We start from the raw sequence: 16690 nt of genomic DNA, 5'->3' as shown, positions 1-16690 counted from the left end.
GAGGTCAGATTATAATCACGTTAGCACTGAAGACAGTGCTTTATTAATGTTTCATGAGTGAGCTAGCTATAATGAGCCTGGCTGGGTGTGGATAAATTAAAACAATTCTCTCTATATAAACTCAATGCACTTAGAATTTATTGAAATGTCTTCTAAAAGGGTCTATAGCACTTTTCTGGGTTTCCTAATGAGATCAAATTTTAATTTCACAGTTCTTCAGTGAGACACAATCCCTGTCATTGTAATTAGAAAATATAAACAACTGTAACCAGTCATATATATTATTGTTTATAACTAAAGAAACAACAATAGACTAAAAAAATACATCAGTAAAAATCAAAGTAGTGTTTCATTTTTAAAAGTAAGAAAAAGGAATGAAGTTGTAGACATGCAAAGGCTCCTTCCAATGCCTTTTCAGTCATCACTGGCATGAGATAATAAAACTGATTATTTGTAATCAATGATACCATCCCTTTTTATCATATGATTTTTATCGTTGCTGGGGATTTCTTAAAGACAGCTTAAAAGGAGGAGACACTCATGGACAAAGGATACTGACCCATACAAAGAGACAAAGGCTTCTTCGCTGCTGTGAGTGTCATTTCTTTGGGATACATGACATTTGCATTTTATACTTTAGGCTCATTACAAAGAATTCCTTCAAATAACTGAAGGTATAGAGCACATTTTCTCTAAACCTATGTCACAAGAACTAAATCATATATGATGTAGCCAGGCAGTATAAAGTAAGCAACTTTTATAATGTTACAGAATAATATAAAAAAATAGATATGTTCATGGAATTTTTGGAAAATTTATGGAAAATTGAAATGTTTCCATATTTTATAATTTCACCTGGGATTTGTATATTAAAAATATTTATCAAATAAATATGTCTTCAGCAAAAAAGAAGATATGTAGATAAATGGGTGAATTTTCTAGTTTTAACACAGACAACTGACATGATACCAGGTGATCACTTCCTGATCGCAAGTTGGAGCAAAGGCAGACAGGCTCAGGAGACTGTGAAGGAACACTTCAGACTGGAGAAAAGCAGCACAGGAGACCCTGAGACAAAAGCAGCTGTGGACAAACAGCCACACTTTCTGTCTTCTGTTAGCTCTGAATCAACATTGTTAAAATGTCCATACTTCCCCAAAACAACTAACGAATTCAATGTAATTCCTATCAACAATTCCTATTAACTGTAAGATATACCACAGCATATTTCACAGAACTAGAACAAAAATTCCACAAGTTTATATGGAACCACAAAAGACACTGAATAGGAACAGTCATCTTGAGAAAGAAGAACAAAAAGAATCATGCTACCTGATGTCAAACTATATTATAAGGTCATAGCAATTAAAACAGCATGGTACCAGCATAAAAACGGACATACAGATTGATGGAACAGAATAGTGTGTTGAGAAATAAACCCATGCCTTTATGGGCAATTAATATTTGACAAAGGAGGCAAGAATATACATTAAAATAAAGACAGTCTATTCAAAAGATGGTGTTGGAGAAAATTGGACAGATATGTGCAAAAAATAAAATTAGACCATGTTCTTACACCATAAACAAGAATAAACTCAAATGAATTAAAGGCTTAAATGTAAAATTTAAAACCATAAAAATCCTAGAAGAAAACATAGGTAGTAAAATCTCAACATTTCTTTAGCAATATTTTTTTCTGATGTATCTCCTCAGGCAAGGGAAATGAAAGAAAAAAAATAAACACGCAGGAATACATCAAACTAAGAAGTTTTTGCACAGCAAGGGAAACCATAAACAAAATGAAGAGAGTCTACTGAATGGGAGGACATATTCACTGGTACATCTGATAATGGCTGTTTCCAAAATTGATAAAGAACTTATAAAACTCAATACTCAAAACAAACAATCTGATTAAGAAATGGGGCAAGGACCTGAAGAGACAATTCTCCAAAGAGGATACACAGATGGCCAACAGACATATAAAAAAGGTGCTCAATATCATTAAATCATCAGAGAAATGCATATTAAAACCACAATGAGATATTACCTCACACCTCTCAGAACGGCTATTATCAATACATGAACAAAAACAAGCGTTGGTGAGAATGTGGAGAAAAGGGAACCCTCCTGCACTGCTGGTGGGAATGCAGACTGATGCAGCCACTGTGGAAAACAGTATGGAGATTCCTCAAGAAATTAAAAATGGAACTGCCTTCTGGCTCAGTGATTCTATTGACACTTATGGTAATATACCTGAGGAAACCCCAAACACTAATTTGAAAGAATATATTACCCCTATGCCCACTGCAGTGTTATCTACAATAGCCAAGATCTGAAAATGGCCCAGGTGCCCGTTAGTAGATGAGTGGATAAAAAAGCTGTGGTACATATACACACAGGAGGAAGGCTTACCCTTTGTGACAGCATGGATGGACCTGGAGAGCATTATGTTAAGTGAAATAAACCAGTCAGAGAAAGACAAGTACCATTTGATTTCATTTATTTGGGGAATCTAATAAACAAAATAAGCTAACAAAACAGAAACAGACTCATAGACACAGAGAACAGACTAACAACTGTTGGGAAGTATTGAGGGGGCTGGGTGAAAATGGAAGAAACCCTGAACTGTAAGTCTGAGTAAAAGTTAGGGTCTGGAGGTCATCCATGCATAGATAGCGATAGTTACAAATAACAAATAGCTCCTTTATAATTCGGAGTTTGGAACACACATTGCAGTCTGGTTCTCAGGCTGATCTATAGAGCTGTTTCACTGGACACACGGGTGAAGTTGTACAGACTGTAAGTGCATCTAGGGGCCCGCTGCATTGAGATCCCACCTGCGGTGCCAGGCATGGTACCTATGGAGAAGCAGTTGGGTTCAGACTTTGGATAAGCTACTTTGTCTTTCTGGGTCTCGGTCTCCTTATTCAAATAAAGGTCTGTTCCAGGTCTAACATCCTCTGTGACTATAAAGTTTAGAATGTCAACTAATGCCCAGAGTTGAAAGCTAGCCTCCTCGCACAGCTGCTGGCAGTGGGCCTGGGACGTCCTCAGCTCTGAGCCCAGGTGGTACTGACTGGGAGGGGCACCTCAAGGCCCTGGCTTCTGACTGAGAGACATGTCTCCTTCCCCTCTCCTTCCCTTCTCCATTTCTGCAGCTCCCAAGCCACCACTTACTCTGTCCTGGAGACTGTGGATAAGAACACTCTCCTCTGAAAAGGAGGGAATATTTGGCAAGGTCATTTACCTCTTTAGGTTTGGGAATGATTATTATTTCAAAAGAAGTCTGGAGGGCACACCGGAAGCTCTAGTACAGTACATGACTAAGAAGAAATAGTGAAAAACATGGCACAGGCTGCCGCCACTGTTTACCTTCATCAGCATTCACACTGAGACGGCCAGGGCTGTCCTGGGGCAGGGGTATGGTGACTAAGGTAAGGGTTTCTATCCTGGTTTGCAGAGTTGCCAGAAATAAGTCTTGGAGTGAGGAAGGTAGAGAAGAAATTGTGAGCAAGGGAACCAGGGGAGGAAGGAGAGTGGCCCCGACCAGACACACAGCTGTTTATGTGTAAGAAAGGGTACAAAATGGGCACTGTTTATGGAAACACGCCACTCAACTAAGGGCAGGGTTCTGTCACTTCATGTTTCAGTATACAGCTCCCAGATCTGGCACTGATCAGACAACATCCCACGACACCTGTGGGAGAAACTGTCACTATCACAGCTGCCAAGTTCATGGCCCCTTCTCGGGCCTCCACTGGCACTCGACTGACTCTTATTTATCTTTAAGCCTTGAAAGAATGATTATCTGATTCTGTAGATTAGAGGAGATTATAAGCAACAGATTCTAATCAGTGTGGCTATTAAAGGAAAATGAGAGCTGACAATCTAAAAAAATAGAAAAACAATAGATGTAGAATTATATCACTTCATGGAATAATAATGGGTACTCATGATGAAAAAGAGAAGTTTTATCCTTTGTCTAAGAGGTTAGAGAACCAAGTAGTAATACATTTTAGAACAATAACCATAACAACAGTTCTAAAAGTTCTCACAGAGTGATAAAAAGTCTAGAAACTTCATTCATCTGGAAAGTTTATTCAGTTGGTTTGCACTACCTTTCAACATACTAGATTAATGAAGCACTGATTTTTCTGCAGGTTCTATCAAGATGTGTATATAGTCTTGCTTGGTTAGTTTACATCAATACTATTTGATGATGTCTCATCCTTATAATAATTGTTACTTTCCAGCACACTCACAAAATTCTTCGCATGATGCCACCCTGTGGATTTGTTTTTTAGAAGCACAGAGGCCTCTTCTCCTTCAACTAGGCATATTATTATAAATTATTAATTCTGTGTGCACTTGAACTTCTATTACTATTAAGGAACACAACGGTTGTGTCTATAATGAATTATGACTTAATGTTTTATTAAAATACATCTTAAAATGTTTTAGCATCCCATCCGGGAAACATATGAAGAAATGCAAACTGAAACTATAAAAATTACTTCACACCCACTAGAATGGTTATAATACAAAAAAAAAAAAGGCAATAATAAGTGTTGGTGAAAATATAGAGAAACTAGAGCCATTATTGCTAGTGGGAATGTAAGATGCTATAGTCACTTTGCAAGACAGTTAAGCAATTTCCTAAAAAGTTAAACATAAATTTAGCATACGACTTAGCAATTCTACCCCAAGGTAGTGATGAAACATATGTCCACATAGAGATTCACATTTGAGGTTTGTAGCAGTATTATGCATAATAGCCAAAAAATGGAAACAACCCAAATGTTCGTCAACTGGTAAATAGATAAACAAAATATAGTTTATCCATACAATGGAATACCATTATGCAAAAGAGGAACAAAGTGCTAATATACATTAAGACATGGATGGACCACATAACTATGCTAAGTGAAAGAAGTAAAAAACAAAAAGACACAAATTGTATGGTTCTATTGTCATAAAATGGCCAGAAAAGGCAAACCTATAGAGATAGAAAGTAGATTAATGCTTGCCTGGGGTTTGAGGTGGGCATGGGATCTTTGTGGGGTAATAGAAATGTGTAAAACTAGATTGTAGTGATGATCACACAACCCTAAATTTACTAAGAATCAGAAAATTATATGCTGAAAGCAAATGAATTTATGATAGTTATTTTTAATAAACATTCATAGGGTATCCCCATTTTACAGTTGAGAAATGAGAGGGCCAGAGATATTCCATCAATTACCATGGACAATAATACTAGTAAATTGCAGAGCTCAGATTCAAGAGCAGGAAATTTCTAAATTCCAGGTCATACTCTTTTCAATATATCTACTAGCATTTATTAATAATTAGCACCCACAGCAAACCTTCTGTTTAATCAGTTGAGTTCAACAGAATAAGCACAGAAAAACCGATCCAACAATTTTTGGCTACTTTGCTTGTCTCTGAATGAATGATCTTTCTGTTTAACTAGTTTGGACCTAATTAGACTACATGCTAAAATCATTGAGATTATTACATGATTCGCTCATTTAGCAAATATTTAGTGACTGACCGCTCTTTGCCAGGAACAGTTCTGGGCTCTCGGAATACACAAAGGAGTACAGTGACTGAGAGATACCCATAGATATCCAGGGTAGGACTCTAGGGTTGACTCTGTAGATCTGCTAACTTTAATATAATAGCCAGTATTGAAGTATGTAAAGGTAGTGTGGCAATGAACTACCAATTCTAAAAATGAGTAGAGATTTTCAGAAATGCTTATTACTGAAGTATAAAGCCTTCATATTAAAAATAAAAATTGAAGAATTAATTTGTTGTTCCAAGGAAAGAGTATGAAATATCTCCATATATCTGAAAGTGCCAATTTACAGGTTAAGTGAGAGTCATCACGCAGGAATTTTAAGCTATACTACATGGCTTTCGCTCAAAGAGGGAGATTAGATTGCAGGTTATCTATAAAATACTTTTAAGCATAGGATTATGATTATAGCAACAGCTTTCTCAAATAAAGTATATTAAAAGATTTCTTTGAGAAAGAAACTGTAGATCTAATATTGAAGGGAGAATGTCATTGGCTGTCAAGTCCAAAAACAAAAAAGACACGAGATCAGTAGGTAGAGGGGGGCTGACTAGGAGATCAGTAGGTAGAGGGGGGCTGACTAGGAGATCAGTAGGTAGAGGGGGGCTGACTAGGAGATCAGTAGGTAGAGGGGGGCTGACTAGGAGATCAGTAGGTAGAGGGGGGCTGACTAGGAGATCAGTAGGTAGAGGGGGGCTGACTAGGAGATCAGTAGGTAGAGGGGGGCTGACTAGGAGATCAGTAGGTAGAGGGGGGCTGACTAGGAGATCAGTAGGTAGAGGGGGGCTGACTAGGAGATCAGTAGGTAGAGGGGGGCTGACTAGGAGATCAGTAGGTAGAGGGGGGCTGACTAGGAGATCAGTAGGTAGAAGGGGGCTGACTAGGAGATCAGTAGGTAGAGGGGGGCTGACTAGGAGATCAGTAGGTAGAGGGGGGCTGACTAGGGTTTGCTGGAGGAGGTGGGGAGAAAGGAAGAAGACACTAGAGTACTGGGTTTCTTTATGGGTGATAACAATGTTTGGAATTGATTGTGGTGATCGCTGCACAACTCTGAATAGATTAAACTCATTGATTTTTTTGTTTTTGTTGTTATATTAAAGGGTTAATTGTATGGTATTTGCATGATACATTGTGAATATATAGCTTTTACCAAAAACAGGGCTGAGGGATATGTGCATTCCATTGTAATATGTGGACCTTATTTGATTCTGATTCAAATATATAAGGTGTAAAAACAAAATAAAACATATTTATGAGACACTAGGAAAAAACTGGGAGTGAGAGAAACAGTTAAAAAATATTTTTGGGTCACTAGCTTTATCAATATAATTCCTCAACTGACTAAAAACAACAGTACACTAGAGTGGTTCATTTCCATCTGTCATATAACCATACCCACAATGAGATGAAAATCTCCTTAATATGGATAAATACACATTAAAATCTATAAAATGCCCACATACAAGCATTCTAAGATCACACTTTATAATCTCAACACCCAGATTTAAAAAGTAATGGCATTTTCCATAAGCTTGTTTACTAGATGGGTGTTCTCTTTAAAGTCAGTACATTGGGTGACGGCAGAGAAATGGCGCCGTAAGGAGCAATACCAATAAATCTCCCCAAAAATTCAACAAGATCTTCAACCAGAGACAGAAAAATCTATCCTAGGAACCTCCAGAAGTTCCACACTAAACACGAAGGCAGAGGCAGCAGCAACCCCATAGCTGGATCATCAAGCTACTAATTCAGAAAGGAAAGATTAGGAGAGAGGCTGCAGGAACACAGACTCTCTCACTTTCAGAGCCTGCAAATGCTAATGAGCCTTGACTGCCATCGAGACTGAAGCCCAATATATGACATCACCATAGAGACTTATCAACTGCAAACCTCTACCTAAATGTGCCACAAGGGCAGAACCCAGGGTACAGAGTTACCGACCAGGAAGAGGGAGAGAAAAGAAAAAGCAGGAAGATAACCTCTCAAAATCAAGAATAATCTACAGACTTTATAACCTATCCCATTTTATTATATTTGTTCGTTTGTTTCTCTTATCTTCTTGTCTTGATTATTTTCTTCCTCTTCTAATTTGGTCATTTAATTCTCTGCTGGTCTTACTCTCTCCTCTCCTTGAACTACACTACCCATAAGTGTTACATCTCCCATTATCTTTTCTTTCTTCTTCCTTTCTCTCTATGAGGGTTGCACTCCAAAACACTTAACTCTCTCTCTCTCTCTCCTTTTATTCTTTTTTCTTCTTTTTGTGTTTCCCTCTTTCTTTTTTTTTCTCCCTCTATATTAGTTTCTTCTTTTCTCCTTTACTTTTCCTCTCATTCAATCCTCAATCACGAACAAATTATTTTATCTGGGACTCAAATTTTTCTTTGTGGCACTTTGGGGGTTTTTTACGTCGCTTTTTAAACTCACTAGCAGTTCTTCCAACCCTGGCTCTCCATTTTATCTAGTTTTCGCTCCACTAAATACAATATTAATTTTTTAATTTTTCCCCCCTTTTCCTGTTTCCCTCTTATTCCTCTTTATCATATCTCTTAGTCAACCATCACCTAAAAGCAAATCATTTTATTCTTGACCCAAATTTTTTCCTTTTTTGCATTTTGTGGGCCCATACCCTCTTTTTTTGCCCCTTTATCACTTCTCCCCAACTCAGGCCCTCAATTATAGGTAGTTTTTGTTCTATTTAGCACAATATAATTCACAGTTCACCACAAGATTTTCTCAAGAAGGAGAGGAGAGGAGAGGAGAGGAAAAAAAAGAGAGGGGAAATAATAATTTTTTAATACTTTTTTATTTTTTTAACTTTTTATTCTTTATTAATTCTCATTAATACTATCAACAAAACCACCCTCAGATGCCATTAAGGAAAAAGAAATCGAATATTATGGATACAAAAGACAGAGAGGTAACACAGCTAGATGAGGAAAAATCTATGGAGAAAAAATTTAATATATTGGAAAACTTGGAGCTAAATGACAGAGAATTTAAAATAGAAATCCTAAAAATACTCAGAGATATACAAGAAAACACAGAAAGGCAATTTAGGGAGCTCAGAAAACAACTTAATGAACACAAAGAATATATTATCAAGGAAATTGAAACTATAAAAACAAATCAAACAGAGATGAAAAACTCAATTCACGAGCTGAAAAACGAGGTAACAAGCTTAGCTAATAGAACAGGCCAGATAGAAAGTAGGATTAGTGACATGAAGACAAGCAACTTGAGACACAACAGAGAGAAGAGACTTAAAAATTTTTTAAAAAAATGAGAAAGCCCTACAGGAATTGCCTGACTCCATCAAAAAGAATAACATAAGAAAAATAGGTATATCAGAGGGAGAAGAGAGAGAAAATGGAATGGAGAACATATTCAAACAAATAATAGATGAGAACTTCCCAAGCCTGTGGAAAGAACTAAAGACTCAAATTCAAGAAGCAAACAGAACTCCGAGTTTTCTTAACCCCAACAAACCTACTCCAAAGCACATCATAATGAAATTGGCACAAACCAACGAAAAAGAAAAAATTCTCAAGGCAGCCAGGGAAAAAAAGAATACAACATATAAAGGAAGGCCCAATAGATTATCATCAGATTTCTCAACAGAAACTCTACAAGCTAGAAGAGAGGGGACCCCAATATTTAAAGTCCTGAAAGAGAGGAACTTTCAGAGAGGAACTTTCAGCCACGAATACTATACCCATCAAAGCTATCCTTCAAATACGAAGGAGAAATAAAAGCATTCACAGATACAGAAAAGATGAGGGAATTTATCATCAGAAAACCCCCCACTCCAGGAATTACTAAAGGGACTTTTCCAACCAGATACAAAGAACAAAACAAAACAAAACCACAAGTAAAAGCTCCAAGAAGAACACAATAAAACCAAATTTAAGCTGTGACAACAACAAAAAAAGGGGGGGTAGAGGACGGAGATTAACAGTAGCAAAGGAAGATGGAGTGCAAAAGTACTCACAAAATAGTGCATTACAATGAACAGGGTAGGAACCCTTTTCATTACTTAATGGTAACCACCATTGAAAAAGCCACCACAGAAGCACATGATTTAAAAAAAGATAGCAACAGAGGAAAGATGCATGGAATACAACCAAACAAAAACAAAAGATAGAAAAACGAAAGAGAAGAATCAAACAAGACACAAAACTAACAGAAAGCAATGTATAAAATGGCAATAGGGAACTCACAAGTGTCAATAATTACACTAAATGTAAACGGATTAAATTCACCAATAAAAAGGCACAGAGTAGCAGAATGGATTAAAAAAGAAAATCCAACTGTATGCTGCCTACAAGAAACTCATCTAAGCAACAAGAATAAAAACAAATTCAAAGTGAAAGACTGGAAAACAATACTCCAAGCAAATAACATAAAAAAAAGCAGGAGTAGCAATACTCATATCTGATAATGCTGACTACAAGACAGCAAAAGTACTCAGAGACAAAAATGGTCATTTCAGAATGATTAAGGGGACGCTGAATCAAGAAGACATAACAATTCCTAATATATATGCACCAAACCAAGGAGCACCAAAATATATGACAGCTACTTATTGACCTTAAAACAAAAACTGACAAAAATACAATCATACTTGGAGACCTCAATGCATTGCTGACGGCTCTAGATCGGTCATCCAAACAGATAATCAATAAAGATATATGGGCCTTAAAAAAAACACTAGAGTACCTGGATATGGTAGACATCTACAGGACATTTTATCCCAAAGTGACAGAATATACATTTTTCTCCAGTGTACATGGATCATTCTCAAGAATTGACCATATGTTGGGCCACAAAAACAACATCAGAAAATTCAGAAAAATCAAAGTTGTAACCAAGCATATTTTCTGATCATAAAGCCTTGAAACTAGAATTCAACTGCAAAAAAAGAGGAAAAAACCCCCCACAAAAATGTGGAAACTAAACAACATACTTTTAAAAAATGAATGGGTCAAAGAACAAATAAGGGCAGAGATCCAAAGATATATACAGACAAATAAAAATGACAATACGACATATCAGAATCTATGGGATGAAGCAAAAGCAGTGATAAGAGGGAAGTTCATATCACTTCAGGCCTATATGAACAAACAAGAGAGAGCCCAAGTGAACCTCTTAACTTCACACCTTAAGGAACTGGAAAAAGAACAAAGACAACCCAAAACCAGCCGAAGAAAGGAGATAATAAAAATCAAAACAGAAATAAATGAAATAGAAAACAGAAAAACTATAGAAAAAATTAATAGAACAAGGAGCTGGTTCTTTGAAAAGATCAACAAAATTGACAAACCCTTGGCAAGACTTACCAAGGAAAAAAGAGAAAGAACTCATATAAACAAAATCCAAAATGAAAGAGGAGAAATCACCATGGACACCGTAGATATACAAAGAATTATTGTAGAATACTCTAAAAAACTTTATGCCACTATATTCAACAATCTAGAAGAAATGGATAAATTCCTAGAACAATACAACCTTCCTAGACTGAGTCAAGAAGAAGCAGAAAGCCTAAACAGACCAATTAGTAGGGAAGAAATAGAAAAAACTATTAAAAACCTCCCCAAACATAAAAGCCCAGGCCTAGACGGTTATACTAGCGAATTCTATCAAACATTCAAAGAAGACTTGGTTCCTATTCTACTGAAAGTCTTCCAAAAAATTGAAGAAGAAGCAATACTTCCAAACACATTTTATGAGGCCAACATAACCCTCATATCGAAACCGGGCAAAGACAGCACAGAAAAAGAAAACTACAGACCAATATCTCTAATGAATACAGATGATAAAATACTAAACAAAATACTAGCAAATCGAATACAACAACATATTAAAAAAAAATACATCACGATCAAGTGGGATTCATCCCAGAATCTCAAGGATGGTTCAACATACGTAAAACAGTTAAGGTAATACACCATATCAACAAAACAAAGGACAAAAACCACATGATATTATCAATAGATGCAGAAAAGGCATTCGGTAAAATACAACACAATTTTATGTTTAAGACTCTCAACAAAATGGGTATAGAAGGAAAATATCTCAACATGATAAAGGCCATATATGATAAACCATCAGCTAACATCATATTAAATGGCACAAAACTGAAGGCTTTCCCCCTTAAATCAGGAACAAGACAGTGTTGTCCACTCTCTCCACTCTTATTTAATGTGGTGCTAGAGGTTCTAGCCAGAGCAATCAGACAAGACAAAGAAATAAAAGGCATCCATATCGGAAAAGAAGAAGTAAAGGTATCACTTTTTGCAGATGATATGATCCTATACATCGAAAACCCCAAAGAATCTACAAAAAGACTACTAGAAACAATAAGCCTACTAGAAACAATACAGTAAGGTCGCAGGATACAAAATTAACATACAAAAGTCCATAGCCTTTCTATATGCCAACAATGAAACATTTGAGAAGAAACTCAAAAAAATAATCCCCTTCATGATTGCAACAACAACAACAAAAAATACCTAGGAATAAACATAACAAAGAATGTAAAGGACTTATATAATGAAAACTACAAACCACTGTTAAGGGAAATCGAAAAAGATACAATGAGATGGAAGAATATTCCTTGTTCTTGGAAAGGAAGAATAAATATAATCAAGATGGCCATATTACCCAAAGCAATATACAAATTTAATGCAATTCCCATCAAAATTCAATGACATTTTTTAAAGAAATGGAACAAAAAATCATCAGATTTATATGGAACTTTAAAAAACCCCAAATAGCCAAAGCAATCCTAAAGAAAAAGAACAAAGCTGGGGGCATTACAATACCTGACTTCAAACTATATTATAGGGCCATGACAATCAAAACAGCTTGGTATTGGTAGAAAAATAGACACTCAGACCAATGGAACAGAATAGAAAGTTCAGAAATAAAACCACATATACATGGTCAAATAATTTTTGATAAAGGGCCAAGAACACACAATGGAGAAAAGAAAGCCTCTTCAACAAATGGTGCTGGGAAAACTGGAAAGCTACATACAAAAGAATGAAACTCGACTACAGTTTTTCCCCTTGTACTAAAATTAATTCAAAATGGATCAAAGACCTAAATATAAGACCTGAAACAATAAAGTACATAGAAGAAGACATAGGTTCTAAACTCATGGACCTTGGTTTTAAAGAGCATTTTATGAATTTGACTTCAAAGGCAAGGGAAGTGAAGGCAAAAATAAATGAATGGGACTACATCCGACTAAGAAGTTTTGCTCAGCAAAAGAAACTGTCAACAAAATAAACAGACAGCCAACTAAATGGGAAATGATATTTTCAAACAACAGCTCAGATAAGGGCCTAATATCCAAAATATACAAAGAACTCATAAAACTCAACAACAAACAAACAAACAATCCAATAAAAAAATGGGAAGAGGACATGAACAGACACTTCTCCCAGGAAGAAATACAAATGGCCAACAGATATATGAAAAGATGCTCATCTTCATTAGTTATTAGAGAAATGCAAATCAAAACTGCAATGAGATACCACCTCACACCTGTTAGATTAGCTATTATTAACAAGACAGGTAATAACAAATGTTGGAGAGGCTGTGGAGAAAAAGGAACCCTCATTCACTGTTGGTAGGAATGTAAAGTAGTACAACCATTATGGAAGAAAGTATGGTAGTTCCTCAAAAAACTGAAAATAGAACTACCTTATGACCCAGCAATCCCTCTATTGGGTATATACCCCCAAAACTCAGAAACATTGATACGTAAAGACACATGCAGCCCCATGTTCATTGCAGCATTGTTCACAGTGGCCAAGACATGGAAACAACCAAAAAGCCCTTCAATAGAAGACTGGATAAAGAAGATGTGGCACATATACACTATGGAATACTACTCAGCCATAAGAAATGATGACATCGGATCATTTACAACAAAATGGTGGGATCTTGATAACATTATATGAAGTGAAATAAGTAAATCAGAAAAAAACAAGAACTGTATTAATCCATATGTAGGTAGGACATAAAAGTGAGACTAAGAGACATTGATAAGGGTGTGGTCGTTATGGGGGGGGAGAGGAAAAGTGGAGGGGGAGGGGCACAATGAAAACTAGATAGAAGGTGACGGAGGACAATCTGACTTTGAGTGATGGGTATGCAACATAATTGATTGACAAGATAACCTGGACATGTATCTTTGAACATATGTACCCTGATTTATTGATGTCACCCTAGTAAAATTAACAAAAAAAATAAGGTCAGTACATTACACTTACGTTTCACAGCTTATAATTTTCTACATACAAATGCGTTATAAATTATTTTGTTTTGAATAATTTATGAGTGAAAAAATGCAGATTTCATCAGTAGAGGAAAAATAAGGAATGGGAATTTATTTTAAGCATTTTAGAACATATCATATTAGTCAACAGATGCACATCTGATTGTCTCCTCCGAAGAGAGCAAATATAACTAAATTACCCTTCCTTTATTAGTCCTAAGGAAAGGAAAACACAATCTACAACAGAGTACACTGTCAAAAGACAACAGTAAAACGTTTCTTTTTCCCCTTAAGTTTAAACCTTGCACTTACAGATGTTAAATAACAATTTGTTAACAGAAATAAAACAAAACTACAGATCATTTTTACTGCTTGGTGCTTTTGAAGCCAAAACAAAATGTCTTACCATCCTGTTGATCCGTACAAAGTCCTCGGGTTTTTTTGCCCAGGGGGGAAGATCAACATCATTCACCACCATGTCATCTTCTCTGACGCCAAGATGATATCCATTACTGTTGACAAACATCTCCGGTAGGTAATAGAACTCCGGAATCAGTTCCTATAGAGATAGAAATGGAGCATATTAAACCACTTTATAAATCAGTAGAATAAAACTATTAATTTATAATTTGACTCAATGGAATGAAAAGATTTACTTAAATCAATATTTTATTACTTTATTCTATTTTTAATTTATTTTTCTATAGATAAGTGTCTAAAAAGAGAAGACATATTTCTTGAATAATTTGCTTGATAATTTATCTTTATAAAATTTTCAATCTTACCTTCCCATAAGGAGAAATAAGAAAAATAAGTTGTAGAATCAATAATAGTTCACAATAGCATTAGTAAACAAATACTGTATATAAAGCTATTATCTACAAGTACTGTTCAACATACTTTTCTGATTATTACTAATGAAATATCCAAATTAAAAAAAAAAGTTGTTGACAGTATTGGTTAAAAATCATGTAATATCTTCTACTTCTTTTTCTGACTACATTGTCAATTACAATATATAATTTCTATACAAAATTCAGTTTTACTTTGTAATTTGACAAAATAATTTACTTTTATACCCACTAATACACACAGTGAAAATATAATATGCAACATAATAAGTTTTAGATGTTTAATGCATGCTATCTGAACAGTAAGTTCTCAATACATTGGATGCAAAGGCAACTTATGTTGCTTGTGTATAAGAAAGGCATTAACAACTGGGTTCAAGGAAAATGTGGTTAACATACAAAGTCTAATATGTGGTTTCTGTCACTTCAGTATAAATCTGATATTGAAATAAATTGATTTTGTGACCCTAAACGTTTTTATTTACTGTGCTTAAAAAAAAAGAGCTGGAGAAAACAAAAACAAAAAGCCACTGAAATTACGTGTACCATCTATACCGCGAAAAAATATTTGATCTTCTCAAATACCAAGATAAGGGTTAAATTAACTGCAAAATACATTGTAAAAAGCATAGGAAAATTTGTGTAACATAAGCAAACCTGACTCTGTGGTCTTCTCTAGTGATAGCAAATTATAGAAGACTACCAGACATTGAGGTCTTCAAATAAATTAATTCTTCAGCCCAGCCCAGCCAAGAAAAAAGAAAGGCATATACAAAAGCTTTTTCTTGGGGCTTCTGGTCAAGATGGTGCAATAGCTAAACTGGGTGTTTGCCTCCTCTCACAACCACATCAAAATTACAATTAAACTCCAGAACAATCATCAATTAGAACTACCTGAAATCTAGCGAACAGAAGTCCTACAAATAAGAATATAAAGAAGTCACATAGAGATTGGTAGAAGAAATGAACTGGCTATTTCCACAGGTGGCAGGTAAAAATTGGGAAGTTTATCTCAGCTGCAGAGGTTGCCCCTGAAAATTCAGGGGTCCTAGCCCCACACCAGGCCCCCAGCCCAGGATTCCAGTGCAGGCAGAGAAGTCCCCATATGATGACTGTGGAAAACCAGCGGGGATGGAGGCTGAATAAGAGGAAGGACTTCTGGTGACCCAAGCACTCCTCTTTAGAAGGTCAAAGCACAGATTCACTCAGACTCACTCCCTCTGAGCTCCAGTGCTGGAGCAGCAGCTTAAAAGGCACCAGGCACATATGGGGAGGAACTGTGGGGGGCAGAGCTGTGGGGGGCAGCTTTCTCCCAGACAGGAGTGCTGGCAGAGGCCATCGTTCTTTTTCTAAGTCCTCCCCCCACAGAGTTGAGAGGCAGGTGCCATATCTGAGTCTCCATCAACCAGGCTTGTACTCTTCACCCCACCCCTGTGGTTCCCTGAGACCCCGCCCCACAAAACTAGTGTGCCCACCCAAGCCATTTCCAGGGGCTTTTCCATACAGATGGCCTATCTTGGCTCATGCTTTGAATTTACCTAAAATGTCTCAAAAAAGCAGTATCTGGCCTCTGTGTACCTCATACTTTTTGAGAAGTGGTTCCAGGCCTGTTACTAGCAGCAGCCAGCCTTGGTTCACAGCTTGGCCTCTCCTGAGCACCTTCAAGCCAGCAGAAGTAGCAGCCACCTGCTGATCACTCTGTAACTCATGTCAGGTGCCCCTGAGTCTGGTACAGGTGGCAGCTGACCTTGGCCTGCACTTCCTGGGAGGCCCCAGGACCAGTGTACCTGGTGGTCAGTTTCAGACCACAGCAAAGCACCACTCAACCACCTCCATGAGTGATACACTCAGGGGGCAGACTGAGTGAACACCAGAGCTCTGCTGAAGGGAGTCCTGCCTCGTGGGTGGACCTCTGTACAGTAGATCCACAACAGTGGTTGAGGGTAGTCTTCACGGATGATCAGCACGGGG

General features: G+C 36.7%; 1 protein-coding gene across 6 annotated transcripts in view; it reads right to left on the bottom strand.

The window, feature by feature from the left end:
* NBEA (neurobeachin) overlaps nucleotides 1-16690 on the bottom strand; it is a 739008-nt gene that overhangs the window by 64248 nt on the left and 658070 nt on the right. For all 6 annotated transcript variants that reach the window (XM_066381029.1, XM_066381023.1, XM_066381024.1 and 3 more), the window contains one exon: nucleotides 14275-14427. In XM_066381029.1, the coding sequence (XP_066237126.1) occupies nucleotides 14275-14427 (153 nt within the window). The remainder of the gene's footprint in view (nucleotides 1-14274; nucleotides 14428-16690) is intronic.

Source organism: Saccopteryx leptura, chromosome 4 (genome assembly GCF_036850995.1).
Source record: "Saccopteryx leptura isolate mSacLep1 chromosome 4, mSacLep1_pri_phased_curated, whole genome shotgun sequence".
In the NCBI taxonomy this organism is placed as follows: domain Eukaryota; kingdom Metazoa; phylum Chordata; class Mammalia; order Chiroptera; family Emballonuridae; genus Saccopteryx; species Saccopteryx leptura.
The sequence above is the reverse complement of the archived record's forward strand: the minus strand, read 5'-3'. Positions and strand labels throughout refer to the sequence as shown.